This window comes from Bidens hawaiensis, unplaced genomic scaffold, assembly GCF_021521415.1.
Source record: "Bidens hawaiensis isolate Kalapana, Puna unplaced genomic scaffold, B.hawaiensis_p1.1 tig00025808_1, whole genome shotgun sequence".
Taxonomy (NCBI): domain Eukaryota; kingdom Viridiplantae; phylum Streptophyta; class Magnoliopsida; order Asterales; family Asteraceae; genus Bidens; species Bidens hawaiensis.
This window is the reverse complement of record NW_027494145.1, coordinates 1,438-21,567: the sequence shown is the minus strand read 5'-3', so window position 1 is coordinate 21,567 and position 20,130 is coordinate 1,438. Positions and strand designations below refer to the sequence as shown.

The 20,130-nt window shown below is 35.9% G+C and overlaps 2 protein-coding genes and 1 pseudogene across 3 annotated transcripts; all 3 read right to left on the bottom strand.

The window, feature by feature from the left end:
* Nucleotides 1-1,243: 1,243 nt before the first annotated feature.
* LOC143572344 (hydroxymethylglutaryl-CoA synthase-like) lies at nucleotides 1,244-3,988 on the bottom strand (annotated as a pseudogene). Its single transcript, XR_013142244.1, has 10 exons — nucleotides 3,898-3,988; nucleotides 2,985-3,091; nucleotides 2,543-2,818; nucleotides 2,309-2,467; nucleotides 2,133-2,206; nucleotides 1,951-2,026; nucleotides 1,817-1,869; nucleotides 1,640-1,730; nucleotides 1,356-1,496; nucleotides 1,244-1,284 (listed from the first exon to the last, which is right to left on the bottom strand). The product of XR_013142244.1 is annotated as a hydroxymethylglutaryl-CoA synthase-like (transcript).
* An 8,973-nt stretch (nucleotides 3,989-12,961) lies between these two features.
* On the bottom strand, nucleotides 12,962-14,860 carry LOC143572343 (uncharacterized). The gene has a single exon (XM_077057531.1). It carries the CDS (start codon nucleotides 14,819-14,821, stop codon nucleotides 12,962-12,964), a length of 1,860 nt encoding a protein of 619 aa, XP_076913646.1. The 5' UTR covers nucleotides 14,822-14,860.
* Nucleotides 14,861-18,274: 3,414 nt separating this feature from the next.
* On the bottom strand, nucleotides 18,275-19,835 carry LOC143572342 (protein HOTHEAD-like; the record flags this gene model as incomplete). Its single annotated transcript, XM_077057530.1, has 4 exons — nucleotides 18,275-18,341; nucleotides 18,411-18,976; nucleotides 19,057-19,445; nucleotides 19,566-19,835. Coding segments are annotated over 4 exons (1,280 nt in total), but the record flags the coding sequence as incomplete, so codon positions are not given.
* Nucleotides 19,836-20,130: the final 295 nt, after the last annotated feature.

The window sequence follows — 20,130 nt, the reverse complement described above, 5'->3', positions numbered from 1 at the left end:
TGAAAGATTATTTACTGCACTTGCCCCAGCTCGGGTAACTGGGGTAGTGTTCGTAAAATTTACTGCACTTGCCCCGGCTTGGGTAACCGGGGTAGTGTTCGTAGAAACTGTGTAGTCGCCGGTATTCCCCCCCAGTAGCTGGGGTTGTGGTTACCGGTGTTTCTTGGTCACTCGTTGGCCTTGGCAACGGAGTAACCTTAACCATCTTTCCAGAAGTTTGAAAAAACTGAAAAAGTAGTTCTAGCTTTTATGCACGGATGGCGCCAATGAAGAAACACTAATTGACCCCGGGCAGATTACGGATAATCTGGGGGTTAAATAGATGTTTCCCACGAGGGGTTAGATCCGGCGAAGATGGTTCTTCTGATAACCTGCAAAACAGACACCGTGAGCTCGTCACTGAGAAGGGGGGGGTACCTCCTTGTGACCACCCTCCGGCGTGAGAATCAGACTAGATTGCTCTTGAATATAAGTGTATATTAAGAGAATGACTAGAGCAGAAATCAGGTAATATATCAAGATATGAGATATGAGATAAGATGATACCATTCCAAGGTGTTGGAGTATTTATAGCCGAAGGTAGGTTTCCAAGCAGGTACAGCAGGCTGAATAGTGTTCCTGTTCTGCCAACTGTGGGCTACGCACATGCCATGCTGGTGGTTGGTGGATAGGCAGCGGCTGATAGTGACCAGGCCGGCTGTGTACTATTCCTGTTCCACCAACTGCAGGCCATGCCATGCATGTCCTCCGACAGGTTGGTGAGTAGGCAGCGGCTAATAGTGACATACAGTACAAGAGCGTGCTGCTCGTCATACTGTTGTCAGTGAGCTGTCGTATCCTTGGTCAGATCTTTTGTCCATACCTCGTCAGGTACAGTACAAAAGATCCTCCAGTATCATACGGACTGGCTCATTTGGGCGGGAGTTCTCCCGGCTTTGTGCGGGAGTGTTCCCGGCTTGCTCACTCCTTCTTCAGGTGACATTACTGAATTATTTTAGAGTTAAGTGCCTTGTGCGTGTAGCTTTGCTGCGCAGGTAGCCTTCCCTGATGGCTTGTATCCGCAGCTGCGGGAACAGGCAGAGTACTTCACCATTGGGAGGCTTTTCTTGCGGGAACAGCTTGCGTACTGCGCGTAAGGACGTCACGTCTCTGAGCATGGTGGGTCCTGCGGACCCAGTTGGTTTCTGCGCAGACGTCCCTCTTAAAGGTGAGTCTTGCGGGTCCAACTGGGCTCTGCTGGGACCTACCTCTCCAGTATGAGAACATCATTACACGTTTCCCGTCCTAATATTAGTGGTTGAGAGTCAGTAAATAGAGATTTTTTATAAGGGTAAATATGTCAAAGTGTAATATACCAGAGAGGTAAACTTGTTGTGAATGAGGGAAGCAAATGCAGCGTATAACGATGCGGTGTACATGTTTCCAAGTTGTTTGGGAACCAAAGTTCCCGGTTGAACCTTTTTGTCATACTCGGGTTTTGCTACTTGCTGGGACGCCTGTAGATGGTCGGTTCGTTAAATTTAGCGTAAATTACATAAATGGTCCCTGTCGTATGCTCATATTTCACTTTTGGTCCTAAGTGTGAATGACCAAAATGCCCCTTACAATTTTATAAAATGGTATTAAAAAATAAATGTACCTTTTCGAGATCACGGCTTTGGTAGCTCTCGTCACCTTTTAAAGACGTAAACGGGCCTAGCTTCTCTTTGGCAGATTCATCGACAGAGCTGAAAATAACAAGAAATCATCTGTAAATGGAACTTACGGAAAAAAAAAACTAAACTATAATAATCTAGCAAATCCGGTCACCACCTGGCAATTTCTAGCAACATCATCGAACACCAAGCGTGCAAAGCTCTTCTGTACAAGCTGCATAATTTCAAATAAACGTTGTAGATGCTTTTTTTTTTTTTTTAGCAAATTTATTAAGAATATTGTTGAATAGTTAACCTTGTTATATGGACTATGAAATACAAAATAGTCAGCATCAGCCATTGAGAATTGCTTGCCTTGCAATTTCTCATACCTATATTGGTCAAAATTTTGGTCAAACATCTTGTAATATACATTGTGTGTGTTTTGTACATATGTATATATTTTGTATATTGAGAGGAAAAATAAAAAAAACTTACTTTTGACAGTATCTCATGTAGCAAGAATCAAGTGCCATGAGATAACATGTTTGAGACAGCTTCCCATCAACAACCTATAAAAACAACATTTGGTTGTTAGAACTACACGTTCCTTTAACAGGGTCAATTCGGTTAACCGTTTTATCGAAAAAATTAGATAAAAAGAAAAATAATACCGGATATTCACTAGCAAGATCAGGCTTGTAAAAGTCATAAGCATGAGACATATAACTTGCCCTAAACTTGCCTTCAAATGCAATAGGTGCGTCCGGGCCTATGAGCATAGCAACCGCTCCTGCCCTACCCGTTAGTCGAGCCGGTCCCTCAGCGTAAACCTGGTCAACATGATTTTCAGTTAGCAGTTGACCATTTACAAAAAAAAAAAAATCTTTTACAAATTTTAAACTTACTGCGCTGTCAGTGGAGACAACAAGCCCGTATCGACCGTCCCATGAACTACTTTCCACCCAATTCACGCAGTTAAACAATGCTGCGGTTCCACCATAACACGCGTTGGTTGAGTCAACACCTTCAATGTCAGTGTTCCCACAATCCTCAAAGATTTTCATTAAAAGGTTTTGATGGATTTGCTCTTGTCGATCACAGTTTCACTACCGACTTCCAACCGTCCGATTCGTTTTGGATCAATCTTGTATTTCTCAAGTAGTGAAGTGACAGCTGTCAGTCTGAAAATCATTGCATCAGTAGTTGTGACATATACATTCATGTTACTAAATATTAATAAAAAAATCTATTTCTGATAATTATGAAAAAAATAACAAAACCGAACCGAAGAATATGCATTTTTTATGTATGCAAAAAAACATGGATACGAAAAAAACGAGTACGAACCCCATAGAGATGACATCTTCAACCTCTGAACAAAATGCCATGCAATCCTGTCCGAGACCGATGGTGTACTTTCCTTTACTTGCTCCATCAAAGTTTTCTAAAACATCCTGTAAATTAATTAACCATATAATAATAATTAAGACCTCATTTCTAGTAACAGAGCATATCATCTAGAAATATTAACCACCACATTTTAGATAACAGGCAAACAAACATATAAAATGCTCAGTAAGGTTCAAATTATGGATTTATATAATTTTTGGATCCAAATATCAAATTTGTTAAGATGTCATATACAATATAGTCAAACTTGAGCCACTAATAACCATTTGTCTCATATAATATGTTTATGATGCTTAATTAACTAGTGGCGCAAACGAGCCGAGCTTAGGCTTGTTTAAGATTTTTTCTAAAAATAATTAAAATGTATATATATTAGTAAATAATAAACAAAACGAGTCCTTAAAAATGCCCCTAAATTAACCACCAAACTTTATTCATATGTGTCACACTTAATCTAAATCCAAACACAAACAATAAATTCTCCAATAACAAGACAAATCCATTATTATTCCGTTTTCCATCGTTATACAAACATCATTTACACGATCACACTTATACAATAATGAATTCAATCCGTTCCAGTAACACATAGGGCGTCAGACGCAATTACCAGTAGTGCTAAACAATAATTTCTCCAATAACACAACACAGGGTCATTATTTTAAACACGAACACAAACCTGTTTATTGACACGATAAATACCAAATAAGTATCGAAACAAAAGTTGCCAAAAGTTTATAAAAAGTCTAAAATCAAATCATAACATTCCATATTTTTATTTAAAAAACTAAAAAGAAAAAAACATATCGACGTATTACACGAAACATGTTTGAACTCCGTGTCATCGTACCTGTTGAATACAAGTAGGAGGGAAGTAGATTTCAATGGCGAGGATTCCAACGTTTTGTGGGGCCATTTATTCTTCAATAATCCTCAAACAACAACAAATTAACTGACACAACAGATCAAACGAGGAACCAGCAACTAACTGGTGTTTGGTTTTGATTTAAGGAATCTTTTATATCATCAGAGGGATGAGGAGGCGTTACATGTTAGGCTGAGGGGTGTGGGGCGCTAACCTGGGCGCGAGAGCCCCTCCGCTCGCGCCCCCAGGCGCTAACCCCACACCACCGGGGCGCGAACCGGGGCGCGAACGGGGCTTGAGCGCGAGCCCCCAGGCAGGCGTGAGTGTGGTCGCGGAAGAAGAGAGAGAAAAAGCTGGTGTGGATGCCCAAAAGAGCCGTTGAGCTCGGAATTAATAAAAAAAAACCCTTAAAAACCTCTATATAATACCCCAAATTACTCCCATTTCAACCATATCAAAACACAATTTCACCTTACAAACTCCTATAAAATATCCCAAACTCCTATATAATACCCAAAAATGTCTGGAAATTGGTACCCAAACCTAGATTCAAATTATATTGACGACGATTTATGGTCGTCACCAGACCAACCGATGTTTTATTCGGGGCCGCAAGAAACATCCGGCTTTCAACCATCCAACATACAACCGTCTCCTAACTTTGTTGTTCCAGAGACACAAGAATCACACGATGATGCTACGGGAGCAAGAAGACGCGTCCACCGGAAAAAACAACTTGCAACGGATGGGCCGGGACCGGCTTCGACTCCGAGGACGAAACGGAAAACCACTCCGTGGTCATCGGATGAGAAGGAAGCCTTGTGTCGGGCTTGGATAGTCATTTCTGAGGATCGGCGTTGCGGTAATTGTTTTAACGTTTTTAAAAATGATTTTTAATAAAAAAGTTAAATAAAAAAGTTAACTGGAAATCTAATTTAATTATTCATTTTGCAGCCGACTACCAAAAAAGCAAGATTTTTTGGACAAAGGTTAGGGAGACGTTCTATACGCTCGTTGGGAGTACAGAGCGAAACGCCGATATGATTTCGGGTCGGTGGTCCGAAATCAGAAAATTTGTCGGCTTGTTTACTAATCTTTTCAACAGGAACGCCGGTCGTATGAGACCAAGTGGCAGTGATGATTTGGCGGTTTACAATTTCACGGTCGAAGAGTGGAGGCAGGAGTGTTTGCGTAGGTATGGGATGGTGAAGACGTGGGACAATTTAAAGTTGTGGGAGAGGTTGAAAAGGTGTTCCAAGTGGGTTGAGCTGGTGGCGCCGGACCTTGATGCGGAAGTAGGGCCGAAACGGACTAAAACTAGTTCGTCTGGAGCGTATAGCACTTCCGCCGGGTCGGATTGCCGCGTTGGATTCGACCTAAAGATTGCGGGGGAGGAAACGTCTTCACCGCCGAGGAGGCGGCCATTGGGAAGGGACGCCAAGGGGAAAAAACCGGCTGAGGGTGGGGCCGTAAACATCGCCGATCTTGTTGAATCCATCAATAAATTCAACAAAACCATGGAGGTGGTCTCTAATGACAAAAAGGAAAAAAGTCGAATGAGAGATTTGGACTTCCTTACAAGAGACTTCAGTAACCTAAATCCGGTCGATCAAATGCTGATGGAAAAGCAAAATGAACGTATCCGAAAGAGGTTGATCGAAGAAGACCAAGCCGAAGAATAAGAATAATGTTTTTTTTAGTACTTTAATTTTTATTTTATTTTTAGATATTAATGTGTTTTTTTAATTAATGTGTGTTTTTTTAAATAATTTATGAGTTTTTTTAATAATACGTTTTTTTAATACATTTATTAAAAAATAAAAAAAAAATCCGCTGGAGCCCCTGCTGGAGCCCCTCCACACCAGGGCCAGGGGCTCCAACGGGGGCTCCAACACCCCCCCTTATCCAGTTTCTCTCTCTGCCACACGTCATAATATTATTGGCTGGAGCCCCCACTGAAGCCCTCATTAGAGCCCCCACACCCCTTAGCCTTAGTGATACATATATATAGCACTCATGAGAACTTGCTGACAATGGATCTGTTTGTTCAATACTCTGCCCTCATTGTTTTCTTTATTTACCACTTTGCCATTGGTGAATGCTAGTATCTTGTTATGCTACTAAAACAATAACTATTTCTATAAATAACATTTATTCTCATAATTTCTTACTAATAAAATAATTCAAAACTAAATCTACTATAAGTCTATACTATTAAAACAATAACTATTTCTATAAAGAACATTTATTCTCATAATTTCTTACTAATAAAATAATTTAAAATTAAATTATATTCAACTTAATCACATCTATCTACTTATCTACTTTATACTATTAAAACAATAACTATTTCCATAAACAACATTTATTCTCATAATTTCTTATTAATAAAATAATTCAAAATTAAATTAAATTACATTCAACTTAGTCACATTCAATATATAATTCAATATAAATTAAAAACTATTAGGTTTTTCTTTTTAAAGTTTCATGGTAGTTATTCTTATTTTGGTTTTATTTCGGTTTTAGTTTTTATAAATTTGTTTCATTTCAGTTTCGTTTTAGACGGGTTTAACTTTATTCATTTTTTGTTTCAGTTTTTACAATTTTTGTTTTTGGTTCGGTTTCAGATTTATCGGTTTTAGTTTTTCAGTTTCATTTCGGTTTTTGTTTTAGTTTTATTGGTATTTGGTTTTATTTAGGTTTTCGGTTTTACTTTTGTTTAGTTTTTTTTTTCATTTTAGTTTCGTTTCAATTTTTATTTAGTGAAATTTGTTTGTTTTATATTAATATTAGTTTTTAAAGTTTAAGTTTATGTATTAAAGTTTTCAATTTTCTTCGTAGACATTCTACTGTATAAAGTCATTTTTTGTAAGTTTATGTATTTAAGCACTTTGTTTGCGTAAGAATATAAATTGCAATTAAAAATCATGTTGTTTCAAAAAAAAAAAATTAAAAAAATAACTTGTCGTTTGAAATTGTATATATGTTTACTTGACGATTTCTATATTTCCAGCCGTGTCGTGCACGGGTCAATAACCTAGTTATTTTACTAAAAGTGTGTAGGTTGGGGACAACTAATTAAGATTTCAGTTTTTGGTTGGATGCTAATATATAAGCATAATAATAAATTAATAATCAACTTTTAAACTAGAGGTGCATAAATTGGTTTGAGATGAAACCGGGTTGGTTTGATCAATAAAAGTCAAAACCGGCTTATGATTGGTTTTGGTTCAGATTGGAACCAGTTTCTGGACCATGTTACAGATCGATTTCGGTTCGGGTTTTGATCGGTTTCAGTTCGAGTTTCGATTGTTTTGGCCGGTTTCGGTTCGGTTACATGTTTGGACTGATTCCGAACCTACTGTTTCAGTTGGTTCAAAAACCGGTTTCTACATAATCGGTTTCAAACCGGTTCGGTATCGGCTTGATTTTTTGGTTGATTTGATTCACCGGTTTATTTGCCACATCTACTTTAAACTATATTTGTCACGATAAGGGTGTTAATGATCTCCATTGAAACCGATCAAATGGTTATAATGGAAGCAAGTAAGCTGGTTTAAGATTCAGATGGTTTGGTTTAATGGTTTAACGTAAGGGTGCAAATGAGACGACTGCTCGCGTGATACTTGTGACCAGATCAATTAAAACCTCGAAATGATTATTATTGAGCCCAAGCCTCAAATAAAGTTTTTTTAGTTGTCAAGCATAGCTCGAGCCTTGTATGGGGAAATCGTTTAAGCTCGTCAAGCCTTAGCGAGCCTCATGTATTTTTAAGTTTAAAAGTCTTCTGGAATTCTATGTATTATTTATAAAATGCATAACCAAGGTCAAGCCAAACTTAGAGTTGTTTTAAGGTTTTGTTTCTCAAAATGTATATAAATTATTTAATAAATAATAAACAAGCTAAACTTGAGCTTGAAAATATGTCTAAACGTACAGAGCTCCAGCTCTAGAAAGCAAAAAAACTCGAGTTTAGTCGAGCTCGGTCTCGGCTTGGCTCATTTGCACTCCTAGACTTTAACAGCTTGATCTGGTTTATTATTAGGAGTTGGTCATGTAAACCAAACCGATTGTTTACCTTTACTATTCATATATATGCTTTGGAATATATACTTATGTATAGTGGCGGGCCTGTAAATTCTTTTCAACGTGATTGAAAGTATCTGTTTTCTTTTTTCACTATAAATTTGAAACAAAATTTAATTCATTTTATCCTTTTATACCTTAGTAACCATACATCAAGTTATTAATCTAGTGGCAATAACTTGTAGAAATATCTAGCACAATTGTTAAACTATCATTAAATAATAATATGAGCTATTAGTCAAGTTATCAATTATCAAATTATTAATCAAGCTATCAAACTCCATAAGACAATATTATTAAAGAAGCTTGTTCATTTTGGTCTACAAACACTCCAAATGTTATTCTAGATCTATCACCCAAATTACATACAGCTGATTAACTATAGGATAATATATACCTCATCAATTTATCTCCATAACTTATGTCACCTCATTTGCTACAGTAACATTCTTTGACTAACCGGTGGATACCACATGGCATTCGTTAACTTTTCTTTTTTTCTTTTTTTATCAACCAGTGTTTTAATATACATGCAAACACAAATAATGGTTTAATCAACCCTCGAGGAGAAGGTTGTTCGGTTGCAACCTTTGGGACGTGGGTTTAAGCCTTTGGAATATCAGTTTTAGGGTTTTTCTACATAAAATAGAAATGTTTAACTTTAAACTAATTTACACTGTTGTCCCTGAACTTTAATAATTGTACTCTGCATTCTCCGTCATGATATGCTTTTTTTTTATCAACATTTAAAATCCGCAGTAAAAAATGCATATGTTAGACACCTAGGAGTCGAGCTAGGACACAACACACCATGTTATCTATAGTTGGATCAACCTCACCTAACTTATGAAATAAACCATACTCTTCGAGAATTTTTTAACAACTCTGTAAAATATATACCATAATCCAACGTGGGCACAATAATTTAACATCTCTATACCACCACATCAATGTGAGAATTGCATTAGGTTTAAACTTTTTCAATCACTTAGTCAATCATGCACAACCTTATCATTTTACACAAATAACCTTAGTACACATTTATAATCTTATTAGTATGTCACTATTCGACCCAATAATGGACGAGTAAATCAATAGTCATAGATCTTGTTTAGTTATGTCGAAACTGATACTGAATGTGGTACTGAATATGATAATGAAGGTGATAATGTGATACTAGACTTGATACTAAAATTGCTATATTATATTGTTTAGGTATTGATAGTTCAAAGTATGTTTATGTGCACGCTATCGTTGTTATCGTTGACTTAGCATTGGCTCATACGTAGATTCCTTTCGTATATGTCAGCTTGCATGGATTTGAGAAGACATAATTTGTACATGTAATAATGTAATATGATTCATTTTGTAAATTTGTTTATATATTGTAACGATTTAAGCATTTGTGAAATAAGGTTTAAGTTATGGTATTTATATATGTGTAACCCGCTAGCCTTAGCCGGATTAAAATGCTAATTTGCATTAGAAAGTTAATAAGGAAACCTTACTTTAACTTAAGGTTTCCAACCATGTGTTTTGCCTTCCTAGTTATATTTACAAAGTTAATTTATGGCAATCTAATGATGTAATAATGCTAAAGTGGTAGTTTGTTAGTCGGAATATTTTTTAAAAATTTTCTGTTCACTTTTTATTATTTATTGTTTCTTTTTTTATCGTATCTTGTGGACTCATAATACCAACAAGTCAAGTCATGTGACACACGTGTTCAAGCAATATATTTACTTATACTTTATACAATAAAATTATCCTAATAGCATCTATAATAAGAAACTTTGTTAGGGTAGACGGGACACCCTACTCGTCTCACCTTATATCGTGTAAACAAGGGTAGACACAATGGGTACAGTTTCTTAGTACGGGAACTCGGGCTAGTTGGAGGAAACCATCTTCACGATGGTACAATAACGTTTATGTATTTTATAAAATAAATACCCCGATACATATTTCGTTTGCACATCTTTTACGACTCTATCATATCTCATATTCTAAATTTTGTTTCGACACAAGAAAACTGGTTTCTCAAAACGAAAATATTTTCAGCCGAAGGTTTAAAATTAGTAAGCGTCAACCAACCTGTCAACCCAACCGCTTCCAAACCAACTTATGCACTATACACAATACTACCTCCAACCTCCACCTATTCCAAACTTCCCAACCCATATCACAACGGGTCATTTTACTTTTGACATGTATGCATATGTGACGCGAAGACAACACTTATAGAAAATAATATGTGTTGAACAACAGCAACCAACTATTTATATTTTTTTTTACCTGTATCTTACACTTGAACAGAAATGGATATAGAAAATAACAGAGAATGAATAATAGGTCTACAAATTCAAAGATTTATTATAACATCTTAAAATTTTATTATTTTTATTATTATTATTATTATTATTTGTATATTTTAGAGAATGAGGTGTAAGAATAATTTAGATACTTTTTAACCGTTTTCTATATATATTTTTTTCTGAACAACTTAAGGAAATGCATTAATACTTTATTATTTACATATGCAAACAATACGCAGCATCTCTTTTAATGGTATAGCATTTATTTACAAAAACAACAAAACAACTTTAAAGATATTTTAAGGAGATGAAAGACAAAGTAAGGAATTTATTATCAAATTTTATTTTGTTTTCAACTAATAATATAATCAGACTCGCTTTCTTTTATTTAATAAATACTATTATCATATATAGTTATAATAATAAATAAAAATATATAATATATAAATACACACACACATATAAATACATATATAAATATATCCATATTTATTCTTGATTATTTTCTTCAGCTTATTAAAAAATAGTTGACCTAAATAACGTGAAGTTGGGAATCATATATCCATAATAATAAGCATATGGTTAGTATTACATTTTTCGTTTGATTTTGAAAAATAAAAAACGATTTGATCGATTGTAAATTAAAATACTTGTTAACCTAAGTTGGAATTAAACTTAAAAAGACCAAAAACATAATGCATACCTATACACGAGTCAAGAAACAAGCAATCTCATCTAATTTCGGGTTTGCTAGCACCATATATAATTAAACTGATCAACTACACTAGTATGCTAAAAAGACATATAATTGTTTAACGCACGTAAATGATGGACGATAGACGGTAGGCTTTGATCGATAGAGTAACGATGCACGAACTGATCACATTTATTCGTTAGCACACTACCAAATGGGGCAATCTGGCACGGCGCTGTCTTTTAACGAATGCACCGAGTGATCATGAATAGATTGCGTTGCGACAAACACATACGTTAAACACATGACTCTGTTCAAGTTATTCTCTAGTAAATATAACAAAAACATGTCTAGCAAAGATTCATATGTAACTAGTATTCAGACCCGTCGCGTTGCGTAATAGGAATAAATTAAAATAACATGTTTTTTCATAAACAACAGTCAAGAAGCTTTTACCCTCTTTTTCCATGCTGGCAAATGGGCTGGCTTGGCCCACTTTTGTCCGCCACAAAATAAATTCAGCCCAATTCAATGCTCCACCAATTTAATTAGCTTACTGCCTTACTTTATTTAAGCCCAAATAATCCTTACAATTATAACGAGTAATTTAAACTTTAAACTTACTTTTTGTAAGTGAATTTTAGCATTTCACAATAATATTGATGTGTGTGGGCTTAAGGAGTAATGATTTCGCGTAGGGTTGTCCACGAGCTGAACGGAGCGAAGGCCTGCTCATTGCCTGGCTCGTTTACAACCGAACTGTACGGTTAAAACTCGAACCGGGCGAAAAACAAAACAGGCCAAAATCGAACCGAGAATTTTTCGATCGAACATCGAGCGATTTCGAGCATTTTTTATTTCTTCTTCACTTTAATTTTTCAATAAGAAACAAGTTTGAAGGCTGCAAATATTATATTTTGTAAACAAATTAGTAGTTTTAGACAAATTTATAATAGGTTGCAAATTTTTAGGAGAAAGAAGTTTAAAGTGAGATATAATAAACATGTAAATAAAATTTTAGTTTTCTAAAATCTTGAATTGAACTAATAAAACTATAAAATTGACGGAATAGGAAAAATTTAAAATGGTTTAAAAAATTGTATACTTATATTTTATGTGTTGTCTATATATTTATATATTTGTTCATGTATAATTATATTAAAATAAATTAAAAATATTCTAGCCGAGCCGAACCGAACCGAACCGAACCGAACCGAGCAGACCTTGCTCGTTGCTTGTCTCGTTTACAAACCGAAATGAGCAGAGCGGCTCGTTTACAATCGAGCGAAAAAACGATCGAGTGTTTTCCGAGCAAATTCCGAGCGAGTTCGAGCGTCGAGCGGTTTGGACGGCCCTAGTTTTGCGATGAGCAAGCTACACTAAAATATGCTTCATTTAAAGTGACCAAATACGAGAAAACGTGTTTTGGCAACCAATACATGTTTATACCTTTTGTATTTGATACTTTTGGTTTCCTTGTGCCTGAGGCTGTATAGCTATTTAGTTGTGTCTCACTGGTTATCTATGGATTAGACGCATATTTTTTAAAACGACTTAGTTTTGCCATTCAAAAGGGCTTACGACATAACTTGTTATCTGTTTTCCTTCTATTTCGGTGAAATGAAGTGCAAGTTAAAAGTTAAACAAAGCATGTAATAAACAATTAATATGTCAACTTGTATAAAATTACTGATCAATTACTAAAAAGTAAAAAACATCATATTTTGTTGCTAGTCGTTTTTAGACATGCTAGTCGGTAAGAGGAAAACTCTATAGCTATTCAGAAAAGTATTTCCGGATAAAAATAAAAACTAAACCGTGCACACATTTTGTTACATTAACAAATTGAGGCAATTTTGTTGCTCGTTATTAATCGTAAGTTATATTGACATATGATTTAAATGTTTAAACTCACGAACCAAAAAAATGAATAAAATCTTTAGCATTAAACCTAAATCTCAATGGTTGTCTGATTAATCGACATGTATCTCCACCTCTCTTTCTCCACAAAATCCGCATCCAAGAATCGTGACACAAAGGCCCACAACCTATAAACATCTTCAAAATTTGTCAAAAAACCAAGTGTCACCATCACCACCGGTAACCCGAGGTCAAACCCCTCTTTCTTTTTGGTCAATGACCGAATTTCGTCTTCACTACTTTTATCCACAAAATTAACATTCTTTAAAACCGCATAACTAAGCGAAATGTTGTGCCTACCCGCCAACTTTTGTACAAGTGTCGGATCAACTTTCTCGCCTTTCCAATCGAACACGTTGAAAGACACAACCGGCCCACGGTCCACCCTCACTTTCGGCCCATATATCCTAACCAAAGGAACCCCGTCTTCAGAATGAGGGTGCTTTAAATTACCAAACGCATTCACTAACCAGTTCACCAAGTACCTAACCCTGGTGCTTATTAGTAACAAACCTAACGAATCCGCGTGATCTAACCCTCGAAACTCGATATCCGAGTGGGCCCCACTAGTGCTCGCTTCGTTTTTTCGCGCTTTTTCTTTAATCTCAACCAACACGTCGCGTTTCCATATTTCGAAAAACGATAATTCTGTCTTTTCTTCTTTAATTTCTTCGATTTCTTGTATTTCCGTTTTTTTTTCTTTAATTTCTTCAATTTCTCGTATTTCCGTCTTTGTTTTCTTAATTTCTTGTATCTCAAATGTTTCTTGTTTTGATGACGATGACGACGATGATGATAAGACGGTTTTCCCATGGTCGGTACTCCTCGATTCTTCAAGGAATAACGGTCGGTTGACGGAGTGAACAATGTTAACCAACCCGGTAACCACAGCCGAGTTTTTAACCAAGGACGATCTCGATTTTTTTATAAAAAGACACCCGAAACCCGACGGGTTTTCCCCAAAAACCTTATAAAACGAACATATCAAGAAATCGGACCGCAAAAGCGACAACCCCAAGGTCTCCATATCTTTCGCTCCAAATGCACTCGCATCAAGACACACGTCCCACCCGTTCTCTTGGGCCAAACCCATCCAATAATACGAGTATCTTGACCCGGTAACCCGAGATTGAAGTGGGAAAACAAAAAGCCCTCTTTTTTTCTTTTTCTTGTTTTTGTTCTTAGACATAATCAATTTCCTCAATCTCTTTGACATTATTCTCATATTGGGCCATGAAAAGCCCGCAGGCTCGGCCCGACCTGAACGTCGTCGACAACTCTCGATCATGGCTTCCACACCCTCGTTTTCGTGGTCGTAAACCGTTAAAAGGTTTCGGTTTGTTTGAAAAGGGTATGCATCAGCCAACACTTTGCAAGCTAACATTTGGTTAGCAGTGAAAACCAATGAGTATTCATCTGATGATATGTTCATGAATCTAAAGATCCTTTCCTTTAACATAGTTTCGAATTCGGGGCCATGACCGCCACGTGTAATATGCATATACAAGTTAACTGACTTGTAAATAATATTGAAAAAAGTTGTGTCCCAATGTAATTGTTGTGCATATGAAAAAAGCCCATGACCATTATAATCTAGACAAACATGGTTGGTTAAAGTAAGGTGGGAGTACTCGTGTTCGCGTATCCGGTCAGCCTGGTCAGTTTTCGGGTAGTTTGGGTACGCCCGTGTCATGTTGGAAAATGATTGGTCTAGAGGTGGTATGGACTCATGGTTGGTGAATTGCATGTTTGGGTTTAGGGAAAGCGCGGTGGTAGATATGAAATCGTACCTGGATTGATGAGTTGTCGTTTGTTGGTAGGGATCGTCGGGCTGCCCGAGTAATTGGTTCGGGCAGCATCGTCGAAAACATTCTCTACAAGGTGAAGTCATTCTTTATTTGTCATTGATGAAGATGTAGTTGGCTTATAAATGAATAAGTGATCATAATGTTGTATTGTTTGTATCATTTTAGTTGTGCACATGAGTACAACTAATCGTTAACTGTAAGTCTATGTTTTAATATTATAAAAGATTTTAATGTGAATATTTTTTTTATATAAAATAAAGTCTAAATCTATATCTATCTATACGAGTATACTCATGACAAAAGTAATTTTTTTTGTCATGAGTCATTCGCGGATGAATCCTTCTCCTTTTTTCTCCGCATCTCTCTTCTTTAATTTTGTTTATAATCTATCGTTGCCCGTCTCTCATGTTAAATAATGACAATCTCTATAGTTCTCTCTATGAAATGTTTTTTATTTTAAAAATATTAAGTTTGTTTATAATACATATTTAAAAATTGACAATTTTTTTACATTATTTAACCCGTATAATATGAATAATTTGTTTTTATATGAAGCATTGATCGGTGCATTTTAGGTACTAGTGTTTACATATTAAATATTTATGAAGCACATCGATATTATTACTAAACATATTACTTAAACGTATTTTTGTATTAAACGCAAGATTAAATGATCGAGCTGTCAACTAATTTCATGTATAAAATGGATGTTAAATCTCAAAAATAAGCATTCACAAATGTTTGAATCATATTGTTTCTATTCTAACCTACTTAGTTTATAAACGAAAGTTAACTAACAAATTCTAGTGGTGTATGTAGTTTGATTAGTCATGTAAAACAGTTGTTTTGACCAATTCTCATTGGGCAGTTAGGACGATGAAGACAACAACATGTATGGGTTGTATTTAACGTAGAAATGGTCCCAAATGCAGGCCTCCACTATCACCATGAAGTGGTTTATATTAACTACCAAAAAGTGGTTTTGTCTTTTTAAGTCAAATATATAGATTATATCTATTGCCATCCTTTATTTTTAAATAATATTTTGATAAGAACATATTATGATTTTGATCTAAAATTTTTCAGGAATTATACCCATATGGGTGAGTTAGTATACAATAATCGCTTAACGTACATAACGTACGTGAAATACGTTCAAGGTTAAAAAGCCAAATACGTTCAAGTCAAATTCCAAAACCTAAAACGTTCAAGGTTAAAACCTAAAACGTTTAGGCTTAATTCCTGATACTTTCAAGGTTAAAACCCATCACTCAAAACTCAAAATTGATCGATTGAAGCTTTAAATTGATGATTAATTGAATCGATTTCAAAGATTAACCGGTCAATTGGCTTCAATTTCAATTCTTATCAAAATCTAAACAAAACCTGTGAAACAAAAGGAGCGACGCTCGTGTTTTTCCGGCGAGTTGCCGGCCCTCGTTGTCGACTCCGATGATGGTGAAGGAGGTGTGTTGATGCCGACAAGTGGTGGGTCGGTGGTGGTGGAGATGGCTTGAGGGAAAGGGACGGGCAAATGAGTGTAATTGTGGTGTAGGGTTTCTAAAAGTCAACGTTTTACAATGTTACGTACCTATTGTACAATAATGATTGATGTATCGGATCATTTATCTATTCTAAACACTACTCATGAAATGTGTCTTAAAACTAGCCTCTCTTTCATATTTAAGATCTTTTTGTTGCTTATGTTTTTCTATGATTTTAACTCCATCAAATGAATACAAAACAAATGGATTTTAATAACATTTATATTTTACTACTATTTTGAAGCCGTAAAAGATCATGATAAAATAGTTATTCAAGTAACCTTTTCTTTTGATATATATAAATAGAGTTAGCGCGGATAAAGAACACACAACGTTTGATGAATAAGTAAATAGTGGGAGTTGTTGGTAATACCCGTTTGAAGGACAAGCCCATTCACAAGTCGGTGAATTGAGGAGGCTCGTGCCCAAGTAATCTATCACATATATTAATGGGTTAAGGGGTGTTTAGGGGTTTCTTAATGACCAATTTAGGGTCATTAAGATTTACTTGCTACCCAAGTTAGATTAGCAAGTTAGCATTATAGAAAGATGAGTCACAAGAGACGAGATATGTGTACTCAAGGATTTGAGTATTTTTCTTGATAATAAAATTGGGAGATATACAATATATTCTTGTGTATTTTTCGTTTTTTTATATCTCTAGGTAAATATTCTAGTAAATGAATCAGAAATTTTTTTTTTTTTTTGCTTTTAGTAATAACCAAAAATAATTGCCGTATTAATTGTTTATTGGATTACATCGAAACAGAAGGCAAGCGGGTAACAAGCTGCGCCGCTACCCCTAAAAGGAATTGATCAAAGTGTAGTCCGGATATCTAAAAAGATCTATAATACGTTCTAAGGAAGTTTAATGGTTATGTGATAAAAGAAAATGTGAAGTTTGGGATAGAAAAGTGGTTAATTGCTTATATTTTCTTGTGATAACAAATGCTTTGTTTGCGTGTTTGACAAAAGTCTTGAACTAAAGAGTTATAAAGAGACTAGTATTGATCCAAATTGGATAAATGGATATGCAATTAATGAAACAAAAAAAAAAGTAAAAGTAAATTACACAAATGGTTTATGTGATTTGGCACGAGATTAAATGTTTATGTTAGACTGATGTATAGGGCCGGACCTATAGACTTAAAAGGCTAGGCAAAGGCTTAGGGGCACAAAAAGAATAGGGCCTCTAGTTTTTTAAACAAAAGTTATATGTGTATTGGATATTTGAATTTGAACCAAAAGAAATAATCTTCATCTTAAATGTGTAAAAACCCAATAACAAATGAATCTGAATCGATAAAAATAACGCCCACGACCCACTTTCAGACAAGAAATCATACATTGCTAAATTGCTATTTATCATTGTTAGGACATTAGGTATTTAGCTAATTTTAGTTTTCATTTATCATTTCTCTTAAGTATCACACAATACAAATCAGGTAAGTTACTTGCTATTATCATTGTTATGTTTACTATTCACTTGAATGATATAATACACAATGCATTATATTTGTTATTAGGTGTTTGTAGTAAACTAATTTATCATTTTTAATTCTTGTTATTGTTATCAATCCTAAGCTCAGATAAAGTAAAAAGGTTTATGATAGAAAGGTTTTTAAAGGGCCCACAATATTTTAGTTCGCTTAGTGTTTCAAAAAAACATTGGATCGGCTCAGTGATGTATAACTACCCTTTTACCATTTTATATCTTATCTTAAACTTGAGTTTTGAAGGTTTGATTTACAACTTTTAACAACCATACTTGCATTTCTATGGTGGCCGGCAAGACAACTTATCAATTATAGAACCTTTTAACAAATTCTCTCCTTTTATATATTCTTTTTTCACTTATTAATGCTTTATATTTCAAGACCCACCACATAAACTATAAAATAAAAATTGTACCAGGGTGAATGTAAGTTTTACAATATTCTTAGAAACCCAAAACAACACCTAATCATACAATGTAAACTTTATGTTTTGCAACAATTATTTATATCATTTGGTCCCATTGGGGTCATGTCTCTCCTGCATCATCTTAACACCCATGTACCTACATATTAACAAAAACCACATTACACATATTAACTATATGTGTGTGTGTTATAATTAATTTTATTACCTTCCTAACATCATAACGGTGGCTTGAGGATTGGTTCCCGGGGAATTACGAAAAGTTGACCCGTCAATGACCCTAAGAGAGTCTATGCCAATAACCTTATAATCACGATCCACCACTCGAGCCACATGGCACCCGCCGTGGAAATGCCATATAGTCATTACAGTGTCCTTACAAAACTGTTCTAGAGATCTTGATGCATTGGCGTGTTTGGGGAGTAAGTTTATTGGTGAATTCTCAGTCATGTTGAGAAGAGTTACTATAGATAAAGAGTCAAATCTGAATGATGAAAACGCGCTTGATTCTATCACGTTTTCAATGATTTTCATCCCATCAACACATCTTTGTAAGTCACGAGGGTCTTTAAAGTAGTTGAATGTAACCGATGGGTTGTCATTTGGGTTATGTGATGTAAGCTCAAGATGGCCTGTTGAGATCGGGCCCATAATTTTCTCTAGAATAAACCCGCCCACGAATGCACTTTGTGGGAGCGATTGCATTGCCTCTACCGCCTTGTTTATGGCTTCTTGTGTTCTTTGCTTTGGTGGTACCGTTGAAAGTTGTCCAATCTAAGTTATACACGTTCGTTTTACAATCAGTATTATGTTAAAAACTGAGATAACCAAATAATGCATATGCATGTTTCTACCTTTGGAGAAAACATTCCATAATCTTGAGTTCGAGCTCCACCCGCAAAGTTTTCACCAGATGCAGCCTCGATATAGGTTCCGTTGTGAGTGATACCCACAACTTGAATGAGAGAAACCTCAACGGGTTGAGGAGAGGGGATAAAAACCGCATTCATCGGGTTATCGGACATTCCAAGGCCCACCATGGGCTGGTCCAAGACCACTGTTATGTTATGGGCCTGAAGGTGTCTTTTTGGGCCTATTCCACTTAACATTAGAAGTTGTGGGCTTCCTAGGGCGCCAGAGGACACTATGATTTCATTACTGGACCCTCTATTTAAGTAAGCCCGGTGGCTCAGCCCATTTGCATCTACAAAGATCACTCCATGGGCCTTGGGCTTTGCATTTCCTAAATGTGATATTACAAAATAGAAAACATGATATATAATTTATAACATTTAGCACCAACAAAAAAACATAATGTTACCAAACCGAACCGTCCTGTGCACACCCTTAAAAAATAGCATACCTCGCCTCGTGAATGATATTTGATGAACGGGTGCGTGGAGTAACACGGTGAGTCCACTTGGGTTAGCATACCGAAGCAAATCAGCCGCCGCATGTCTATGGCCGTTTTGATCAAAAATCGTGCCACCTATCTTGGTACCGAATAAGTGATCATATGTGAACCCGTTATACGGCCGTATTCCAGCCTCCACCAACCCGTCCCTCACCGCAGATTGCCACTGTTTCAACGGCGGTTGAAATGCCACCACCTTTTCCACCCATTGGTACGACTCTGTAGGGGTATGGTACTAAACCCGGTTTTATGACCCTAAATTTATTATGTTTGGCTTATTTTATTATATGGACTAATACAATGTTATTGGGCTGAGGGGGTTTTGTGGAGGTAACCCTAGCTGGGCTAGGCCCATTAGGGTACCATGATGGTGGCCATGAGGCTCCCTATATAAGGAGGTCTCCACCTCCTTATTAAGGGTTGGAGGTTCTCAATAAGAGCCGCCATCATAACCATTTTTGTGTCTGTAAACAAGAGATCCTCGAGATTTCTTAGCAGTCACCTCCACACCCCC